Source organism: Ctenopharyngodon idella, chromosome 8, assembly GCF_019924925.1.
Source record: "Ctenopharyngodon idella isolate HZGC_01 chromosome 8, HZGC01, whole genome shotgun sequence".
Lineage (NCBI taxonomy): Eukaryota > Metazoa > Chordata > Actinopteri > Cypriniformes > Xenocyprididae > Ctenopharyngodon > Ctenopharyngodon idella.
Window position 1 is genome coordinate 11,063,441 of NC_067227.1, and position 18,935 is coordinate 11,082,375.

The window sequence follows — 18,935 nt, forward strand, 5'->3', positions numbered from 1 at the left end:
TAGATTCCATTCTTACGATGTAACAAGTACATCAGATGTTGTGGGAAGTGTTCTCAGTTCTGGTTGACCTACTTTATGCAGCCTAACAATCCTTTAACGGATTTGAATTTAAAGAAATGTGATAGTGTGTTATGTGTGTGCTAGGTTAAAGATGTTTTTAGTCTAGATTTAAACTGACAGAGTGTGTCTGCCTCCTGAACAATGCAAGGAAGACTGTTTCGGATTTTGGGTGCTAAATAGGAAAAGGAAAAGAGCTTGCTCAAGTACTGATGAGCTAAACCATTCAGGTCTTTAGTAGTTATCAGCAAGATTTTAAAATGTATGCAGTGTTTAATAGGGAGGCAATGCAGTGTTGGCAGAACTGAGCTAATATGGTCATAACTCTAGCTGCTGCAATTTGGACCAGCTGGAGTTTGTTTATTAAGCGTACAGGGCAACTACCCAGTGGAGCATTACAATAATTTAGCCTTGAGGTCATGGATGCATGAATGCAACTTTTCTGCAATTGCCATTGAGAGCATATGTATAATATATTAGATATAATAAGATGGTAAAATGTGATTTTACAAATGCTAGAAATGTGGCTTTCAAATGAAAGACTTCTATCAAATAACACACCCAAAGTATATTTACTTTTCAAAGTAAATATATTTAAAAAGTACTAAATTGCAACTTCATCATTATAAATGTGTAATTACAAATTTATTTAAATACATGACATTAAAGTTTCAATAGAATTTGTTTTAGTTACCATAAATGCTTCTCAGTACATTCTGCTGTACCTTTTAACCATATTTTAAATGCAATAGAAGTAATTATGAAATTACATTTAAAAATGTACTTACATCCTACTTGGGTCAAGTGGGTCAAAAAAGCAATCTAAAATTCAGCTAATTGCAGTTCATATTAATTTAAACTATAATGCATTTTCATTTATTTGCAATTAACATGCAATTGTCCAAAAATATTAAATTCATTCCGCACTTAAGTTTATTCTTTTATTTTAAACACTATTTCCATAAGTACTCTCTTTTTTTTTTTTTTTTTTTTTTTTTAAAGTATGCTAAAGTGTACTTTTTTTTCACAAGTGTACAATTCAGTAGAGAACCTTATATACCTGTAGTGAACCATATAGATTTTTAGTGAGACTTATAGACCTCTAATAAGTCACTCAGGTAAGTAGACAACTTTATAGATCTGTATTGAGCATTATAGACCTGTAGTGATTCTGTAGGTCTGTAGTAGTTGAGTAAGCAATATTAACCATGTCCCCCAATGAACTCCAAAATAATTGTTTCAGTCTTTCTGAACTGCATAATAGCATTTTTAGGCATAGTAAGCATGTTCCCAACTTAAATACAGTCTTTGAACTATACTGCACTATTTAAGCATCATAATTTAATGCTTTAAAAATTGCAAAATATTTTCTGCCATATAGTGTATATATGTACATATTACATTTAGCACTCACTTTTACCCACCACAACAACTTATAATGCTTTAAAGATACACATTTTTCCCCATCAGTCAAATTACTATTTCCATGCTCTAACAGTAGTCGCTGAATATACAAATAAATATACACACATATGCATATTCTATATTGTCTGTTTCGCTATGTGAACACACAAAATACAAAAACTGATCCACAATCACATTCATTGTGATGGCACTGCTGAAGGATCTCTGCAGAACGTCACACGCGCCGCAGCTGCAGCACTGCCTTTGGCTATGGTCTGCGGACACACAGCTGTGGTCCTCTCTGCGCTTCTGACTTGTGGTCTGGACAGTCATTATGTAAGCCTTGAGTCACTGAATTGGTGGTGTGCTCTCCTGGGAACATGAAGGTTTATGTCAATAATGTTCACACTCACCACACAAAGGATTTGAGGTCAAAGATTGTGAATGACTAGAGATTTTGACATAGAACAATGCTTGCCTTTGTTGCACAGAACCCTTTGACCCTGAGTTTAATAGCACACTGTGAACAGACAAGTATTATAAAAGGACATATATATATTTTTTTGTATGTGAAATATTTTTATTTCTGCATTGTTTGCTCATAAAACTTTACTAAACTTAACTCACAATTATAGACAAGCGCAATCTGACTAAACTAACACACAAATAATCGAACTTTTCACATTTGAGTAATCGTTTACAGTGTAAGGTGAAGAAAGGAAGTGAAACCTTAAATTGCAGATCCTCCTTTAGCAAGAATATTTCCACCAAATTTTTCCTGTAGCTGCTTATAAGACTTGCAAATATGGATATCCCTCCACACAAACCTGTTTTAGTTTATCAGTATTTTTGGGTTATATTTTTGTGATAACACAGCTCTCTTTAGGTTACGCCACAGCATCTGAATTAGCTTAATAGCAGAACTCAGGATAACGTTTTTCCAGCCTGCCCTGCCAATGATCACCCATTGTCTTCAATAAATTGTGAAAAGTACAACTGTTTGTGTAGTCAGATTGTGTTTGTCTATAATTGTGATGTAGATGAAGATCAGAGCACATAAGACAAAGTTTGGAAATGCATTAAATTTATGAAAAGTGACAGTGAAGACATAGGGCCCTGTCATACACCTGGCGCAATGCGATGCCAGACGCGATGCAAGTGTTTTTTGCTAGTTTTAGCCCGACGCAGTTATCATTTTCACGTCCAGCGCCACATTGTTTAAATAGCAAATGTACTCGCGCCCATCTGTTCGGCCATGGGCGTGCAGGTCTGAAAACGAGGTGTGTTCAGGCACATTGTTGGCGTGTTGCTATTTTGAGGCAACTGAAAACGACTGCACCATTGACCAACAAAAACCTGATCTAAAGTCAATGGCGCAGTATTTTTTTTTTGTTGTTGTTGTTATTTCAAGGGCGCGTTAGTAATATGTGCCTATAGGCGGGTGCACAACGCGTGTACACTCTGCTTGTTACACACACAGGGATGCGCAGCAGCGCACAAACATTAAAATATTAAAAATAAAAGGATTACAATGTAAAAGATTATTATTGTGTACATAAAGATAAAGATGCCTACATGTCATAATGGATAGTCATTGCATGTATTAGAATTATCTATTTGCAGTAATGATGAATGAAACTGGCTAATTATTTGAACAATCGTGGCAATACACACATGTATTTAAACTGACTAGTCAGGTTGAGAGTGCCTATATTCAGCCATGTAAAAAGCAATCCGCCATGGTGCAAGCGCACCTGTCTTTTAAAGGGAATGGGAGATGACACTTTGATTGGTTTATTGCATGTTACGCCCAAAACGCACCCATGACTCATTAAGAGAATAGGGACAAAGCTTTCGGACCATGGGACTGGCGTGTTGACCATTTTTTCCATTGTTAAACTTGCAAAAGTGGATTCGGACACGCCCTAAGTGCACCTGCAGCATGTGCTTCAGACCATGCACTTAGATCGTTAAAATAGTGCCCATAGACTTCAGGACGATGGAACCGGAAGTGCTAAAATGCTAACTAGTTTCCGGGTTTTGGCCTACACAAATCTGTTATCCCTGCACCACTCTACATGCTGGTTTGGTGCTCAAGGTTACATTTGCCAAAATAAATGCAGTATGAATTTTTTTTTTTTTTTTTGCCAATTATGCAACCTTAATATATTTGGCAAATTAGTCTGGCAAATTATTGCCCCAGATTCCCCCAGAATTTCTTATTGAAAACCATCACACTAGTCAAATGTCTGGCTATGTGAGACTAGTCAGCACTTGGCTCTAAACCACTAATGTAGAGCCACCTCAAGACATTCACAGAAGATCTTATAACATTAGAAAAATGGCTGCTGGTCTACTCACTCAGGAGGGCTTCTCAATCAAATTTCCACCATATGTCAAATTCTGTGGTTGTGAATTCATACTGTTATGTTTTGCCTACACGAAAGCCTTCTGCCATTAAGTTTGTTTAGATTAAGCCAGTTGGCATAGTGTTACTTTCTTTGTCACCAATGCCAGCTTAGTGAATCAGCACTTTTGGCTTGAGGATAAATGCTTCAGTCCAACTACTGAGAGAAAAAGCATATATAAGGTGCACACCAAAACAGAAATGTCACTTTTTCAAATCTAGGCAAATTTCTGATGCATTAAATACACTTGAGAACTGTGAAGGAGAGTTGACATGTCTTAAGCTTTTCTCTCATAATGTCTCTATTTCTCTGTCTTCCTTTATTCCTTTTCTTGTCAGTTTTCTCTAAAATGAAGCCAAGTTTTCAGGACTTATTGCAGCTTATGAGCAGACATCATGTGACTTCACTTTTAATATTTCAGGTCTTTAACTGTCTTTTATCATCAGAACTTCTGAATCTGAGGATCAGCAGGTATTTAATTAACAGCAATATCTTTTGTACCAGTCGTTGGTTTCTTTTCTCCTTATCCTTTTCTCTTTGTTCTGTCTTTATGCAAGACTCAGTGGATGTGACCTAATATTGTAGTGAAAAGGCCATTCGCATAACAAACAGGAAATCTGGACCTTAATCCTTTTTGGGTTATTCTCTTTGACTCTGCTTGTTCCAGGATTGACCCTGATGCTGTCCCTATGTTCTGCCCCCACTTTTTGTCTAGATCTGATAAAACTCAGGCCAAATAGCTTGTTATTGTAGCACAACTAGTAGAGTGCAATATTGATAATGAAAAGGACATGATTTCAATTCAAAGGGAATGCATTGGCTAATGAAATGTGTGTCTTTAATGTATTGTTGGCTGCAATGGATAAAAGTGTCTTCCAGCTTTGGAGAGTTCTTAGAAAAATCTCAAATAAGATAAATAGCTTCTATAAAGAGACTTCTCAAATTAAAAACAAAGATCAAACCCTTGATATAAGTTGTATCAAGGGTTTGATAGTTTTTTTTTTTTTTGCTTTGAGAATACAAATCATACAATATGATGATCGATCATAATAGAAAATGCTTGTCAGGGGTTTAAAGAAATCTTGATTCTAATACATCTGACACTCAGCCAGCCGGTATGATCACTGATGTGATGATTGGCTCTTTGGATTGAAAGTGGAGGATAATTTGAGCAAAGCAGCAAATTCTGGGTTATCAGGGCAAGGAGTACTTGCTGTTTCACTCTCTGCATGTACTAGACAAAAGCCTTTGTCCTGAGGGAAAGCTGTTTTGCACTCAGTGCCATCATGATTAAAAAGGGATATCATTTAACGCCGCTGGTGTAAAATACAGAAAGAGTAGAGTACAGTGCTGTTTATAAAACAAAATAAATAGGTTTCTGAAATACAATCCCTCTTTCAGTAAACAAAGATCAGTTCTTTGGCCATAACCCAAAAGTGATGCAATGTAATTGATTTCTTCTCAAGAGACTGGATATGGTTGTCATTATGCAAAATAGAGAATGTATAAGAAAGGTAGTAATGAAAAGGACCTCTGAGGAGCTGACTTTTTTAAATGCTCAGCTAGTAAGATTTATCTAGTGATTCTGGATCATATTTTAATGTTTCCTATATCAATTTCTTTGTTCAATAGCTCCATTTGTAATGTTGCAGCGAAGGAAAAGTTGAAAAGTGGATCGAACCCGCAGCTATTTTAAATAACCAAGAAGAAGATAATCCAAGAACAAAATATCAATCCAACAAGGAGAAACAGAAGGATACAACACTGGACACCCAACAGAGGAAACCAAGGGCTATAAATACAAAAGTAAATTAAGTAAACTAAACAAGACACAGCGTAAACAAAAACAACACCAAAGTGGAGGGAGGAGGTTGTGATGGATATCAGGGGGTGGGAAGGAGGATTAGAATCCCCAAGAGGAGGAACACCCAGTTCACAGTCCGCGGCAGAACTGGTGGGGTGGAAAGCACTGACTGAGCCAGAGAGATGGAGAGCCATGGTGGAGCCTTAGGAGACCAAGTTGGAGCTGAAGGGCTGGAGAACCAGGTTGACGCCTCTGGACTGGAGGGTCATAATGAACCGGAGGACCAATGTGCAGCTGGGAGCTCATAAGACTGAGGCTGAGCCGGAGGGATGAAGGACGATGGCAGAGATGGAGGAATGGAGAATGACAAGCCATGGTGGAGCTGAGGGAGCAAGAAGCCACAGTGGAGCTAATGGGTTGAAGGGACAAGGCAGAGTCACGTGCTCAGAGGTCTGACGTGGAGCCAGAGGGTCAGGACTTTAAAGTTTCCATTCAGGTGACTGCGGCTGAACTGACTGGCCAGGAGAGTCACAATGAACCAGAGGAACTGAGGACCGATGTGGCGCTAGGAGCTCATAAGACCAAGGCTAAGCCGGAGGGGTGAAGGAAGATGGCAGAGATGGATGGATGGAGAATGCCAGTGGAGCCGAAGGATTAGAGGGTCCAGGCACAGCCGTACACCTGAAAGTCCATGGTGTAGCCAGAGTGACGACAGTTCAAGGCGAAGTCGGAAGGATGAGGGACCCCAGAGGAATGACAAGCCACAGGGGAGCTAATGGGTCGAAGAGATGAGGAAAAGTCATGGGCTCAGAGAGCTGACGTGGAGCCAGAGGGTCAGGACTTTTTTTTCCCTTCAAAGTTTCCCTTCAGATGACTGCGGCTGAACTGACTGGCAAGGAGACTGTGGTTGTGCCACTGGAGCCAGAAAGCCAAGAAAAGCTGGCAGAGCAGAAGGAAACAGTGTAGAACCAGCAAGGGGGCAGAGCCAGGGCGACAAGGCAGAACCAGTGAAGGAGGCAGAGCCTGGGACCCAGACGGGACCACCGGAGGAGACAGAGCCAGGGAACTGGTCCTAATCAATGGAAGAGGTGGAGCCAGGAAAACAGACTGGACCAGCAGAGGAGGAATCAACTGAGGTGGAGCCAAGGCTGGAAAGAAGCAACGGAAGTGAACCGTACAGGACTGGCAGTGGAGGTGGAGATAGGAGAGACTTCAGTGGTTCATTAAGTCCAGCGACAAAGAAAGCGATTAGGGAATCATCCATAAAATGTACCTGATTTGTTAGGCTGATGAACACACTGATGCAGTCCTCGAGGGAGCGCTCATCGTGGGTGAGGAGGACGAGCTGTACTGCAGCTGTTCTGTAACGTTTCAGTCAAGGAAGAATTGAAGCGTACATATAGTCTGCAGCATTTTTATTTAAATAACCAAGAAAAAGACCATTCGAGAACAAAATACAAAGAGAAACACAGAGAAGCTCTGTAACACAAAGATAACACTTGACACCCAACAGAAGAAACCAAGGGCTACTATTTGATATGGGACAGCAACTATAGTAGTTTAAATTTAGTTTTTTTTTTTTTTTTTCAGAGAGCTCTAATTTCAGTTTAATTTTTATTTAAAAATGTACCATAAAATAATATTTCTCTTGTAGGCAAGTTTTCAAAAGTTTTATAATAGTCCACATATCAAAAAATGTTTTCATTTACTTCATTTGAGTTGTTGTTAATGTTAATAACACTGTTTTGGGATTGCACTGTATATGTGATAAACAATTCTATAGGACCTCTGGGTGGAGCATCATGCAAACTGACCATATAACAGGTGCCTTTTACCACCAGGCCAGAGCAGAAGTAGTGGAGGCTTTATAGGAGTACTTGAAGTAAACCGAATAAGACATGTTCTGTGAGTCATACAGTGACACTGAGGTACTTTAGTGTGGATAGTGCTGTTTCCCTAACAACAAAACATGAATCACTTAAGATCTGAAGGACCTGGTGAGCAAAAAGAATGTCTGAAGACAAAAGGAGAGCAAAGAGGATGCAGGAAGGCATGAAAATGGTACTTAAGCAAGGGAAGAAATGATAACAGCACAAGTGTGATTGCAAACTTAAAACAAAATGAAGGAGGTGTGGAGTGGGATGAAAAACATGACCGACTGCCCACTGGCCAGCAGCAATGTACAGTATTAAAGGAAAGATTGCTTTTCATCAAATTTGCTTCTTGGTTGCCCCTTACTCAGCCCACTACAAACCTTCCATGCATTTAGGACACTGAAACCTCCATCCCACTCCCTCTGTTTCAGGCTGGCTATCTCTGCTGATCAGTTGTGAAGGGAATAGAGGAAGCTCCACACAGCGGCTGAGTCTGATATAATCAGCCTCAGGGATCACAGGACACGAGCTAACCAATTCTGTGGGTTCTCAAACACCTGCTCTCTCTCCTTCAGTTAGATAAAGGTGCTTCAATTCAGGAACTGACAAAGATGACATGCACCAGGACCCTTAGGGAATATAGACTCTCAGATCTTGAAGACCTTTAAGGGGCTGGACCTGAAATGGCTCGGGTTCCTGGTGATCAACTAAACTAGACTCTTTGCAGCGTGATGGTCTGATCTTTATGCTCCACATAAATCCACGTTTTGCCCACTTCTGGACTTTGGGTTTATCAGAATTTCTGGAATTCTTCATGTTCTCCACAATTGGGCTAATACTCCCTTGTGAAAAAGAAGTATGCTTAATTGTATTGATTGTGCACTTGTAGTTTACATCAAATCTTAGAAGTGTGTATATATATATTTATTTATTTATTTTAAATCTGTACTTGCAGATAATGTAATATTACTTAAATAAAAGACCATCTGTAGTGTAGAAAGTGCTTTACAGTACATTTAGAAGTACACACTTCAAGTATATTCTTTTGAAGTATATTGAATTATATCCGTAATAAGTACTTTAAAAAAGTATGCTAAAGTGTACTACTTTTTGTCACAAGGGTCAGCACATGGATTCTGTACACACTATAAATGTTATGTAGTGTGTTAATGTAAGTGTGGTTCTGATATGGAAAATACTAAACGTGACGCAACCTGACCACACAAATAAAAATGAAAAGAGAAAAGGGCAGGCAAAACATTAAAAATTAAAAAGCAGATTATTTTGATGTCATGGGCTAAAATGGGCTTTAAAAAGCAGATTTTAAAACTGTGGATTATAGAAAGGCAAAGGTGCTTAGAGGGAATGAGTGCAGTGCTGTTTTAATTTCACCGAACATTCCCATATCAACAGCTGTATCTGAGCAAAATGGTTGTTTATTTGTAGTTTTTGTATTTTTCCTTTTTCATGGTACACTGGGGCTTTAACTTTTTATTGCTTGGTTTTAATATTGTTTTATATATTCGTTTTATATGCTTTTAAAATAAATTATGTGCTGATGTAAAGCTATGAACTTTTACTATTACAATTTTCATTTAACACAGACCATTAGTCCAGAATTCATTTTAAAATATTTCTGAGCTATAGTGCAAAAGCACATTTAACAAAGAGCCAAACTATGGAAGTCAGACATTATGATTATGACTTTGAAAATAGTGTATTTTGCTAAAATTGTAAAAAGGTTTAACTGCTAGCATTGTAAAAGGCAGCAAACATCTAGTCAGTAACTAGTCCCTTGTGAAAAAAGAAGTATTGAATGCAGTTGTAGTGTACTTCAGTTCTTCAAAGTATATTTTTAAAAAACTTAATATTAATGAAATAAAAGGCCACTTAAGTGTACTTTGTTAAAATATTTTATAAGTATATTAAGTACTCACAAGGGATGCCAAGCTAAACTGCATAAGATAAGAACATCAGCCTCATGTTGCATTCAGTAAAGCTTTACTCAGCCTACACATTTTGCCATATTTAGTCTTTGATGGGCTCTCTATATATAATATGCATAAAGTTAACATGCATTTCGTTCCTTGATCTGCTTTATGCTTTTACTGACTCATCATGCTAATCACCCATGCTGATATGCAAGTGGGACTGTTTGGTTTGAAGTGCTACAAGTATGGACTTGAGGCACTAATAATTTAACCTAGATTTGTTATTAGCAATATCACTGACACTAGTAATTTATCATTTTATTGATGCTCTTTTCCAAAAAAGTTAACTTATAGTACACCTAGGAACAGATTGCCTGGAGCAACATGGCATTAAGGGACTTGTTCAAGGGCACAATATTGATGACACACTCAAAGGTGTCCTGCATGTATTTGCACTGCATAAATAATGCTATGAGATTTTTTTCTTTTGAATATTTAATTATGAAATGATAAAAAACTAAATCATACTTTAAATATGTAACTAAAATGTATAGGTATGTAAGGTAAAAAAAATAAGTAAATAATGAGTTTAGTCATTTGATTCATTAATTCAAATGATTCAGTTAAACTGCTGATTTATTCAGACATTGAATCATTAATTAAACATTCGTTCAAAACACGGTTCTGAAAAACAGTTCTGCTGTGGTTCTATTTGGAAATTTTTGTTGACAAAATAAAGCAAAAAGAATATTGTCTAAAATGTGACAAAGTGTTAACTTATTGTTTATTGTAAAAACTGTTTTGTAAAATCAGTATGACTGATCACATTTACATGCACACCAATATGCTGATAACTCCCAAAAATCAGCTTATTGAAATTACATGTTGTCCCGGTTTACGTGCGAAACAATAACCCAGTAATGCAAATAAACTGCATTTACAAGACTTTATTAATAAATAAGTTCCCGGTAGTGACGTCAAAGCAGTTAAAACTATAATTATGATAATATAGTAGACGATACATATCGCACACCCTGATCTTTAAACACGTTCCAAACAGACTTTCTGTAGTGAAGGGGATTTTTCAGTGACTTTGCAAGTTACGCCAATAAGTGATGACAAATGATGGTCTTTATGGGTAAGTCGTTTGAATAATTCACTCAAGCATTTCGTATAATTTATGAGGGAGTCATTGAATCATTCACTCAATCTTTTTGTTCAAAACACTGATTCATTCAGCAACGATACTGTTGCGGTTCCATCACTGAGGCTGTGATTTGGCTGTAGACATATAGTGTGTTATGTAATTTGATCTTATATGATATTAGTATATAAGTAATAAATTGTGTTGCTTTAGAATAATAGCCCATGTCTCAGAAAAGAGAGCTGGTGTTATTTATACGGACTGAGCCCAAGAATAAAGAAGTATATAAAAAAGCAGTGGAGTACAATCATCAGCTACTGTCTTTTGTCCTGCTCTTGCCTTTGCAACATTGCAAAACCAGAGACATTCAAATGGACAGCAGGGTAGAATCCCCTCTTTGATATCTGTATGATACCTTGTAATAGGCATAGCGATGTTCAGGGTCTCTTCTGGGGACTGTAATAATGAACCAAATGCTTCTGTTATAAATTTTACCACACATCACACAAGATGTCAAAGATTAGCATCCATCTCAATCTGTAAACCCAATCTTTTTCTCATTATTGCTTATTACAGTTTGAGTCTGCTGGGGTTGTGGGATGGTGTGTGTCAAGAGAGCCAGAAGTAGGAGTTTTAGCCAAGATTAGAGAGAAAACACACTACAGTTTCATATGATTACATGTAGGAACCAAGCGATAATTCTGCTTGGTATAAAACTGTTTGAAAACTGTTAAAAGCTTAAAAAATGCAAGTCTATCAATGTGTTGCATAATTGGTTTGTGTGTGTGTGTACGTGTGTGTGTGTACGTGTGTGTGTATGTATGTCCTTGTATTTTGGTGGTGTATTGATTTAGTGGTGACAGATGAAATTACAAGGTGATGAATTGTGTGTTTAAAGGTCATAGGGTCGCAGGTCAATAAGCAGGCAAATGCTGTGAAAATTAAAATGTACGAAGCAGGAAGCTTGATTAATTAAACTAATACATCAGATTAAACCGGGCAAGCTAAGAGGCAGGATTCCCTTGGCCATTTAATGAGCATTCTCCCACATATAATTATGTTAGAGAAGGCAGGGAAGGTGACAGCATACTAAAGAAATTACAATACGCACTACAATTTAGAAATACACACAATTAATGAACCATGACGTATTTATAGGACACAACAGCATTCTGAACCTGTGAGGGTGTATGTTGCGCTACTTCAGATTTAACCGATCAAAGGTTCCTGTGATAAAGGATGTGCAGCTGAAAGCGGTAGTGTAAAAATAGGCTCAGAACCGGGTTGTTGCTATGGAAGAGTATGTAGAAATCCTGGAATTCCTCACCCACACACACACAGATACTCAAGGAGTGCTCCATGCTGATGCACTGCTGTTTTTCTTTACAGTTGCATTTATCCACCCCTGTTCTTTTCTTTCAGATGGACAAGAAGTTGTAACTACTTGGAATAATTGTATAGTAACATGGGGTAAGATGCCCCCTGGGGCAAGATCGACCCCCACCACCACCTTCATTTTTTCTCCTGACCATAGTTAGCACAAAATTGCATCTCAGCACTTTTGATGAATAGCTACACTATTTTTAATGTTGTCAATTCATCTGATTATCAACATATGTGGGATTTAATCACTAGTTTTGAGGGTGATTGATCTAATTTTGTGTCTCTGGAAAATAGTGATCTATGATACTGTATTATGTTGAATATCAAAGTTTTTGTGTGTCTATTTGTTAATGAGGGATCTGTGGACACATCACTGTTTTTAGATTTGTGGAGTAAAGGTTATAGTTTTTATTTTGAAGTAAAAAAAGATTAAATTAAACCCTTGGTTGGTCATAGGTCTTCTTACCCCAAGGGTCTAATTTTATCTTTTTGCTTCAAAATACTATGCAATTTACTATAAAATTATAGTTGTCGTTACAACTTCTTGTCCATCTGAAAGAAAAGAACATCTAACCCCCATGTTACCCTACTGTACACAGCACTTAGTTTATGTGAGATGTGAAAAGGCATTCTGCAAAATACTGTGAGGCAAAGCACTCTTACAGAGGACAGAACATTTTAAACCAAATATGCTTATGGCCTAAATCTGATGATACCACTACTACATTGTTCTTTAGTATTATATGCAAATGCGATGACATTGATCTTATATGTAAGCAGATTCAGTGGGAGCAATGTCTGACAAATTGCAAATGGATGGTTGTTTTTACTTGATGTTGATTTTGATGAAACACAATAATTTCTTATTATTATCCATGTTGAAAACAGTTATGCTGCTTAATATTTTTGTGGAAACCATGATAATTTTTTTTCCAGGAATCTTTGAAGAATAGAAAGTTCAAAAGAACCACATTTATTGGAAAGAAATCTTTTGTAACAATTTATGCATCCTTGCTGAGTAAAAGTATTCATTTCTTTTAAAACTTTTGAATGGTTGTGTTCAACAACCTAATATTTTTAAGTGTCCGAATACTTTTTGGGACCACTGTCAATGTACTCTATTGTAGATGATAATAAACACCAATGTTTAATTCATGTATGTTCACAGGAGATGCAACATCCAAGGAGAGCAGCCCCTTTATTAACAGCAGCACCAGTGACGTAGAGAAAAGCCAGCAGTATGATGGGAAAAACATGGCTCTGTTTGAGGTAGTGCAGCTTTGTTAATGAGTGTTTCAAAGGGTTGCAATACAGTATGAATGTAGGTTCACCTTTGTTTGTATGTGTGTGTTTTGTAGGAGGAGATGGACACTAGTCCTATGGTATCTTCTCTGCTGAGCAGCCTCGCCAACTACTCCAACCTGACGCAAGGCAGTAAAGAGCATGAGGAGGCAGAAAACAACGAGGAGGCGCGCAAGAAAACTGTGCAGGTCATAAAAAGCCTTCCAGTATATCTACAGACTGCCAAATCACTACTGAACCTTATTTTGGATGAGTACAATCCTAAATTGAATTGAGCTGGATGATGACATTTCTGTCTTCTGTAGAGCTGCTTTATAGCAGAATCAAATTTGTTTCGTAATTGATGAATTTTGCAACATTAACATTGTTGTTAAACTAACTTGAATCAACACTAAACAGACTTGAGCTGAATAATGACACTATTATCTTTTTAGAGCTGCTTTACGGCAGAATTTGTGAATATTTGATGAAAGTTGCATCAATGATTCTATTATTTTCCTGTTTAATGCTTTGAAACTATCTGTATTGTGCTTTATACCATAGTCTTCCTGAATACTCTATTCTGATTGGCTAGAAGGTGTGCATTAAAGCTGTTTAATGCACAGATAGTTCCAGCAAGTTTAATCAATGTTCTATGTTAATGCGCTGCTTTCGTTGAAACACACACACACACACACACACTTGCACACACAGAAACATTCATGAGCACAGAAACTTATCAACGCTGCCCTGCGTCTTTAAATAATAATATAGCTTCGCTACTGAATCTCTACTTTATATTTCTCAGCAACGAGTGGGTAATATAGCTATTTTTGAAGTTTTTGAAACTCACAGCTTCACTATTAGTAGAAAGTTGCTGAACAGAAGCAGGTAATTCACACACACACACGCACTCCTCTCTTACTCTCTCAATAATTATCATTATTAATTATAAGTGCTATTATTCATTCATGCAAATGTAATCTTACCACACTTTATCTCTGCGTCTGATTTAAAGCGGGCAGAACACTAGATTTAATAAGCCGTAACTGACGAAAATATCCATAATTTTTACCCTTCAGGTCAAATATTGCACTGCAAACATCAATTACAGCTTTAACTAGTCAGTGCTGGCAAATAATCATGGTATAAAAATTTCATGAACCTCAGTCATGTGTACGTTAATGGATGTACCTAATTATTGATTGGGTGGATGTTGATTGACAAGCACAAAAAATGGCCTTTTAATTATGCCGTCTGTGAATTATATTGAGCAGCATGTACCAGTTAATAGATTTACATGGTGTCCTGATTATTGATTGGTTGATTGTTTAATTGACAGGCTCCACGTATGGGCACGATAATGGGCGTGTACCTGCCATGTATGCAGAACATCCTGGGGGTGATCCTTTTCCTCAGGATGACCTGGCTGGTGGGCGTTGGAGGCGTCCTGGGAACCTTCGCCATCGTCTTCATGTGTTGCTCCACGGTCAGTCTTCACATGCACAGACGCTGCAAGACTCCGTTACACCAGTTACGCCAAGCTCAAACATTAATACTCCACAAATAGCCTCTCTATCCTTCATATCTGAATGCATTTAATAGCATCTACACCAACAGAAAAATCTCTTCAGACCTCGAAAGAAGAATTTATTATTACCATTATGCAGCAAGACCCCCAGAGACTCCCTCTCGAGAGCTTAAGGTTTCCTTTTACCCCTCTGAACCTTTAACTGAAGATTGCTTACAGTTATACAATCGCTTTGTTGTAAGTCACTTTGGTAAGTCGGTATGTGAGCATGCCAGACAGAATTTCTGCCAAGAATGTAAATGTAAATGCTTACATGAGGTATTTGATTTCAGAGCTGCCAGTTAAGCACAAGCCGCTCTGCTGCTGGTGATTCTGGTGGCTTGCGTGTTTGCATGCATTTTGTGCGTGATCGAGTCACATATTAGTGAATATTTGCTGCGCTATTCTGTTTCAGAGTGAGTTTGAGCAGTATTATGTAAGTGAATGTGCAGTGCTGTCCCTCTCTGAGCTCTTTCCCCTCCTGTCATATCTGTTTTAATATTGTTTGATATAAAAAAGCTGAAAGCTGTCCCTTTGGATTCTACAACCATAAATCCCCTATCATGCCCTTTTGACCCTGCCAAACCCCAGCAGATACACTCACACTCGCAGAATAATTCTGTCAACCCACACTCACTAGTAATATTCACAAGGTTTGTTTGAATCTTGGCTAAATACTTAGTGTTTTCAAATTAATCATTTTCTAGCTTCCTATTTTAGAATTTGAGTACATTGAATATCATACAAGTTACATGAGTGTAAAATGTGCTCAAGTACACTTCCATTTAAAAGATTGAAAGAAATTAATGCTTTTATTCAGCAAGGATGCATGAAATTGATCAAAAGTAACAGTAACGATATTTACATTGTTACAAAAGTTTTCTATTTCAACGAACGAACAAGTTTAAACAAGATGGCATTTAAAGGGATAATGTACAGTCATATTACTTATTACACAGCTTTCCACCCCATAAATAATGACGAGGGCATTAAATATTGATTTGAGAATTGGCCATTTTAAAATCTTACCTGTTTATCTTATAATCTATTAAAGTGTACATATTGTTCTAGCAGCAAGACAAACACTTTGCCAACATTATCATAGGCCTACTATTAATAACTGAAGTCTTCTGTTTTTATTGAATGTCTGAATGAAACGAGACAGAGCGCGTCTGCGGTGTGAAACAAGAGACATGAAAGAAGTGCCGACCTAAAATAACCGGATAAGCGGTCATTATATAGCATTGCTATTGACAATGGTCATTTTTGGGAAATAACTGACCTTGGAATGTTGCAGCTGACCAATCAGAATCAAGCATTTCAGAGAGCCATGTAATAGAGTGCAACAGGGATGATGTCAAAACCTGGAAGACTAATTCACCAGTGGTTCCCCCGAGATTTTCCTATGGGTTTTTATAATTGACAATTTCTGAGTGAAATAAGTCTGTGGTAAACTTAAGTTGACGATACTTACGTTTTGTGTGTAATAGACAATTGTAAAAGTCAACATGCAGACACCATAATGTCTGGCCCCCCCACTGAGAACTTTCACCATTTGTTGCCCACATACATTTCAAAGACACTTTGGAGATAGTTCCTGATCAGAAATGTACAGGCCACATGAATCATACATTCGGTCCATAGAAATAGAAAACCTGGCCACTAATTCATTATTCTTGCTGATTCTACTGATTGCTGGTCAACTCACCTTCAGGCCATACGCAACTTCTTTGACAACAGGGTCAAATTAGCAACACAAGTTCATCATCATTTCTTAATTCAATGCAGAATATATTGATTACAACTTCAACACCATCGGACCAAACCATCAAGAATTTCTCCCGAGACTCCATATCCGGATGCTCCTCAACAAGTATCATACATTTGAACACTAAACGGCGATTTAGTATTAAGTTGTTAACCCCTTTGTTAAAGGTGCAATATGTAAAATTTTTGCAGTAAAGTATCCAAAAACCACTAGGCAGGGTTATATATTTTGTTCACTTGAGTACTTACAATATCCCAAATGTTTCCAACTATTTGTAAATCGTGAGAAAATTGCAATTTTAACCAAGGCTCCGGGACGTGTGAGGAGTCGCCTGTCAATGGCGTCATACCCGCGTTACCCTCGGTTTCCGGTTTTATTTTGTAGAAACCATGGAAACACCAAAGACGCTTTAATATATTACATGTTTTAATAGGTAAGGGAACAACTGTTTGGTTACGTTTATAGACAGAAAACTAATTGTTGTTATATAGCTCAACACATTTAGTCTTATTGTTTAAATCTATGTTTCTTGATTTTTTGCAAGTACCATGCTTTACCATGCCTCAGAGAAAAACACTATTTTGTCAAGTGGCTAACATAGCATAATCAGATGCAGCTTTATTTTTAGTAACAGTAATACAGTATTTTCTCCATCATACAGTACGTTTTAAAATTAATTGCATGCCATTTATCAACACAAGCCATCCAGCATTTAATATGATATTCTAAAATCGATCTATCTTACTGCAGTGTGTCTCAAACAAGTGTCTCACAGCAGCCACCGAGTGAATGCACAAAGTAACATTATAACATCATTTTCAACACACTCAAATGTATCTAACATGATAAACAGAGCTGTTACCTCATACTCATGACCGGAAAAGCGGAAGCAGCGCCGGCGACTGTGGCATAATAAAAGTTCCGCTGCTCGTGAGGCGGGTGTTGCGCAATTGCTCCAGCGCCCTCGTTCAGCTCCCACAACACTCGGTCCTGCTCTGCTTCATACTACAGTAACGTTAATAATCGCACCCATGAACATGATTTCTTCCTGAGTCCTATCCCGATTGTTTCCACCGGCCATTGAGGTAGAGACCACATGTCCCAAGATTATGCGCTCATACTTGGCGTCATCAAGCTACGCCTTTGTTTTGAATAGGCCTCTAGCGACCTCTTTAGCGGACAAAATTTTTATATATTGCACCTTTAACAAAGGTGCTTTATATTGAGAAATTTGTGGTTCTTCCAGCTCGTTAAATGACTCTTTTCATAGCTTCATTCCACTGTTATGCTACGGTTTAATTTCATTTCCACTCTCTCATTTCCTATGTATGCGTGATTTGTATGCCTGTGTGTGTTTAGTCTAGGTATGTGTTCGTGATTTTAGTTAAATAAAACTTTGTGCATATTCTTGCGAGTTGATTCTGATCTGCTTATAAACCAATGTCAGTGATAGCGATTACGATCACAGCTACATGCTAAGAAAGCGTTATTTTTCTGTGGCCATGGAAAATATCTTTTCTGGAGAGTTGATAGACGATCAATACTAAGTGTTCACTGGCCGAACAGATTAATTGAATGTAATATTAATTCAGCTACATCAAGTTAATTCGATTAACTGATTCAAATATTTATAATTAATTATAACAAGTTATGATTAATTATTCATATTTACCTTTTGAGCTAATTTGCTACACACTGGCGAAATAGTCTCCTGAATTTTGACATCATCCCGGCACCACTCTAGAACAAAGGTTATTAAATGCTGTACAAGAATTGTTCATTGTTAGTTCATGTTAAATAATGTAGTTAACTAATGTTAACAAATGAAACCTCATTGTAAAGCTTTTAATTAGCATCCAAAAAATGACACATCACCGTTAATGGTGCAACATAATTACAGAATGCAGTTCTGTAATTCTTTATGCAGGGCCGTCACTTCAATTCATGGGGCAAGGGACAAAATCATTTCCCCCCTTTTCCCCCTACAACTGATGAATCGGCTAAACCAGTCAAAAATCCCCCTCAACTGCATAGCTTCTTAATGTGCTCAATGTTTATTTTCTAATAAATACATTTTTCTTTCACGACTCACTGGAGGCCTCTTGTCTTTGTCGCTCACTGTCCCCTCTGTATTGATCTTTATTTACTCTATTTACAGACTATGCTGACTGCCATCTCAATGAGCGCTATTGCCACCAATGGAGTTGTGCCAGGTGAGCTGAATTCCCGGTGTTTGTGTATGTGTGCAGATGCCCAGAGGACGGCTGTCCTGTTGTTCTTCATGGGCAGTTAGCTGCAGTGCGCAGTACAG

At 37.7% G+C, this 18,935-nt stretch overlaps 1 protein-coding gene across 1 annotated transcript in view; it reads left to right on the forward strand.

The window, feature by feature from the left end:
* Positions 1-18,935, forward strand: part of LOC127517277 (solute carrier family 12 member 5-like) — a 72,049-nt gene that overhangs the window by 24,026 nt on the left and 29,088 nt on the right. Inside the window, exons 2-5 of the mRNA XM_051902646.1 lie at positions 13,174-13,274; positions 13,364-13,495; positions 14,629-14,775; positions 18,783-18,837. Coding sequence (XP_051758606.1) covers positions 13,174-13,274; positions 13,364-13,495; positions 14,629-14,775; positions 18,783-18,837 — 435 coding nt within the window. The remainder of the gene's footprint in view (positions 1-13,173; positions 13,275-13,363; positions 13,496-14,628; positions 14,776-18,782; positions 18,838-18,935) is intronic.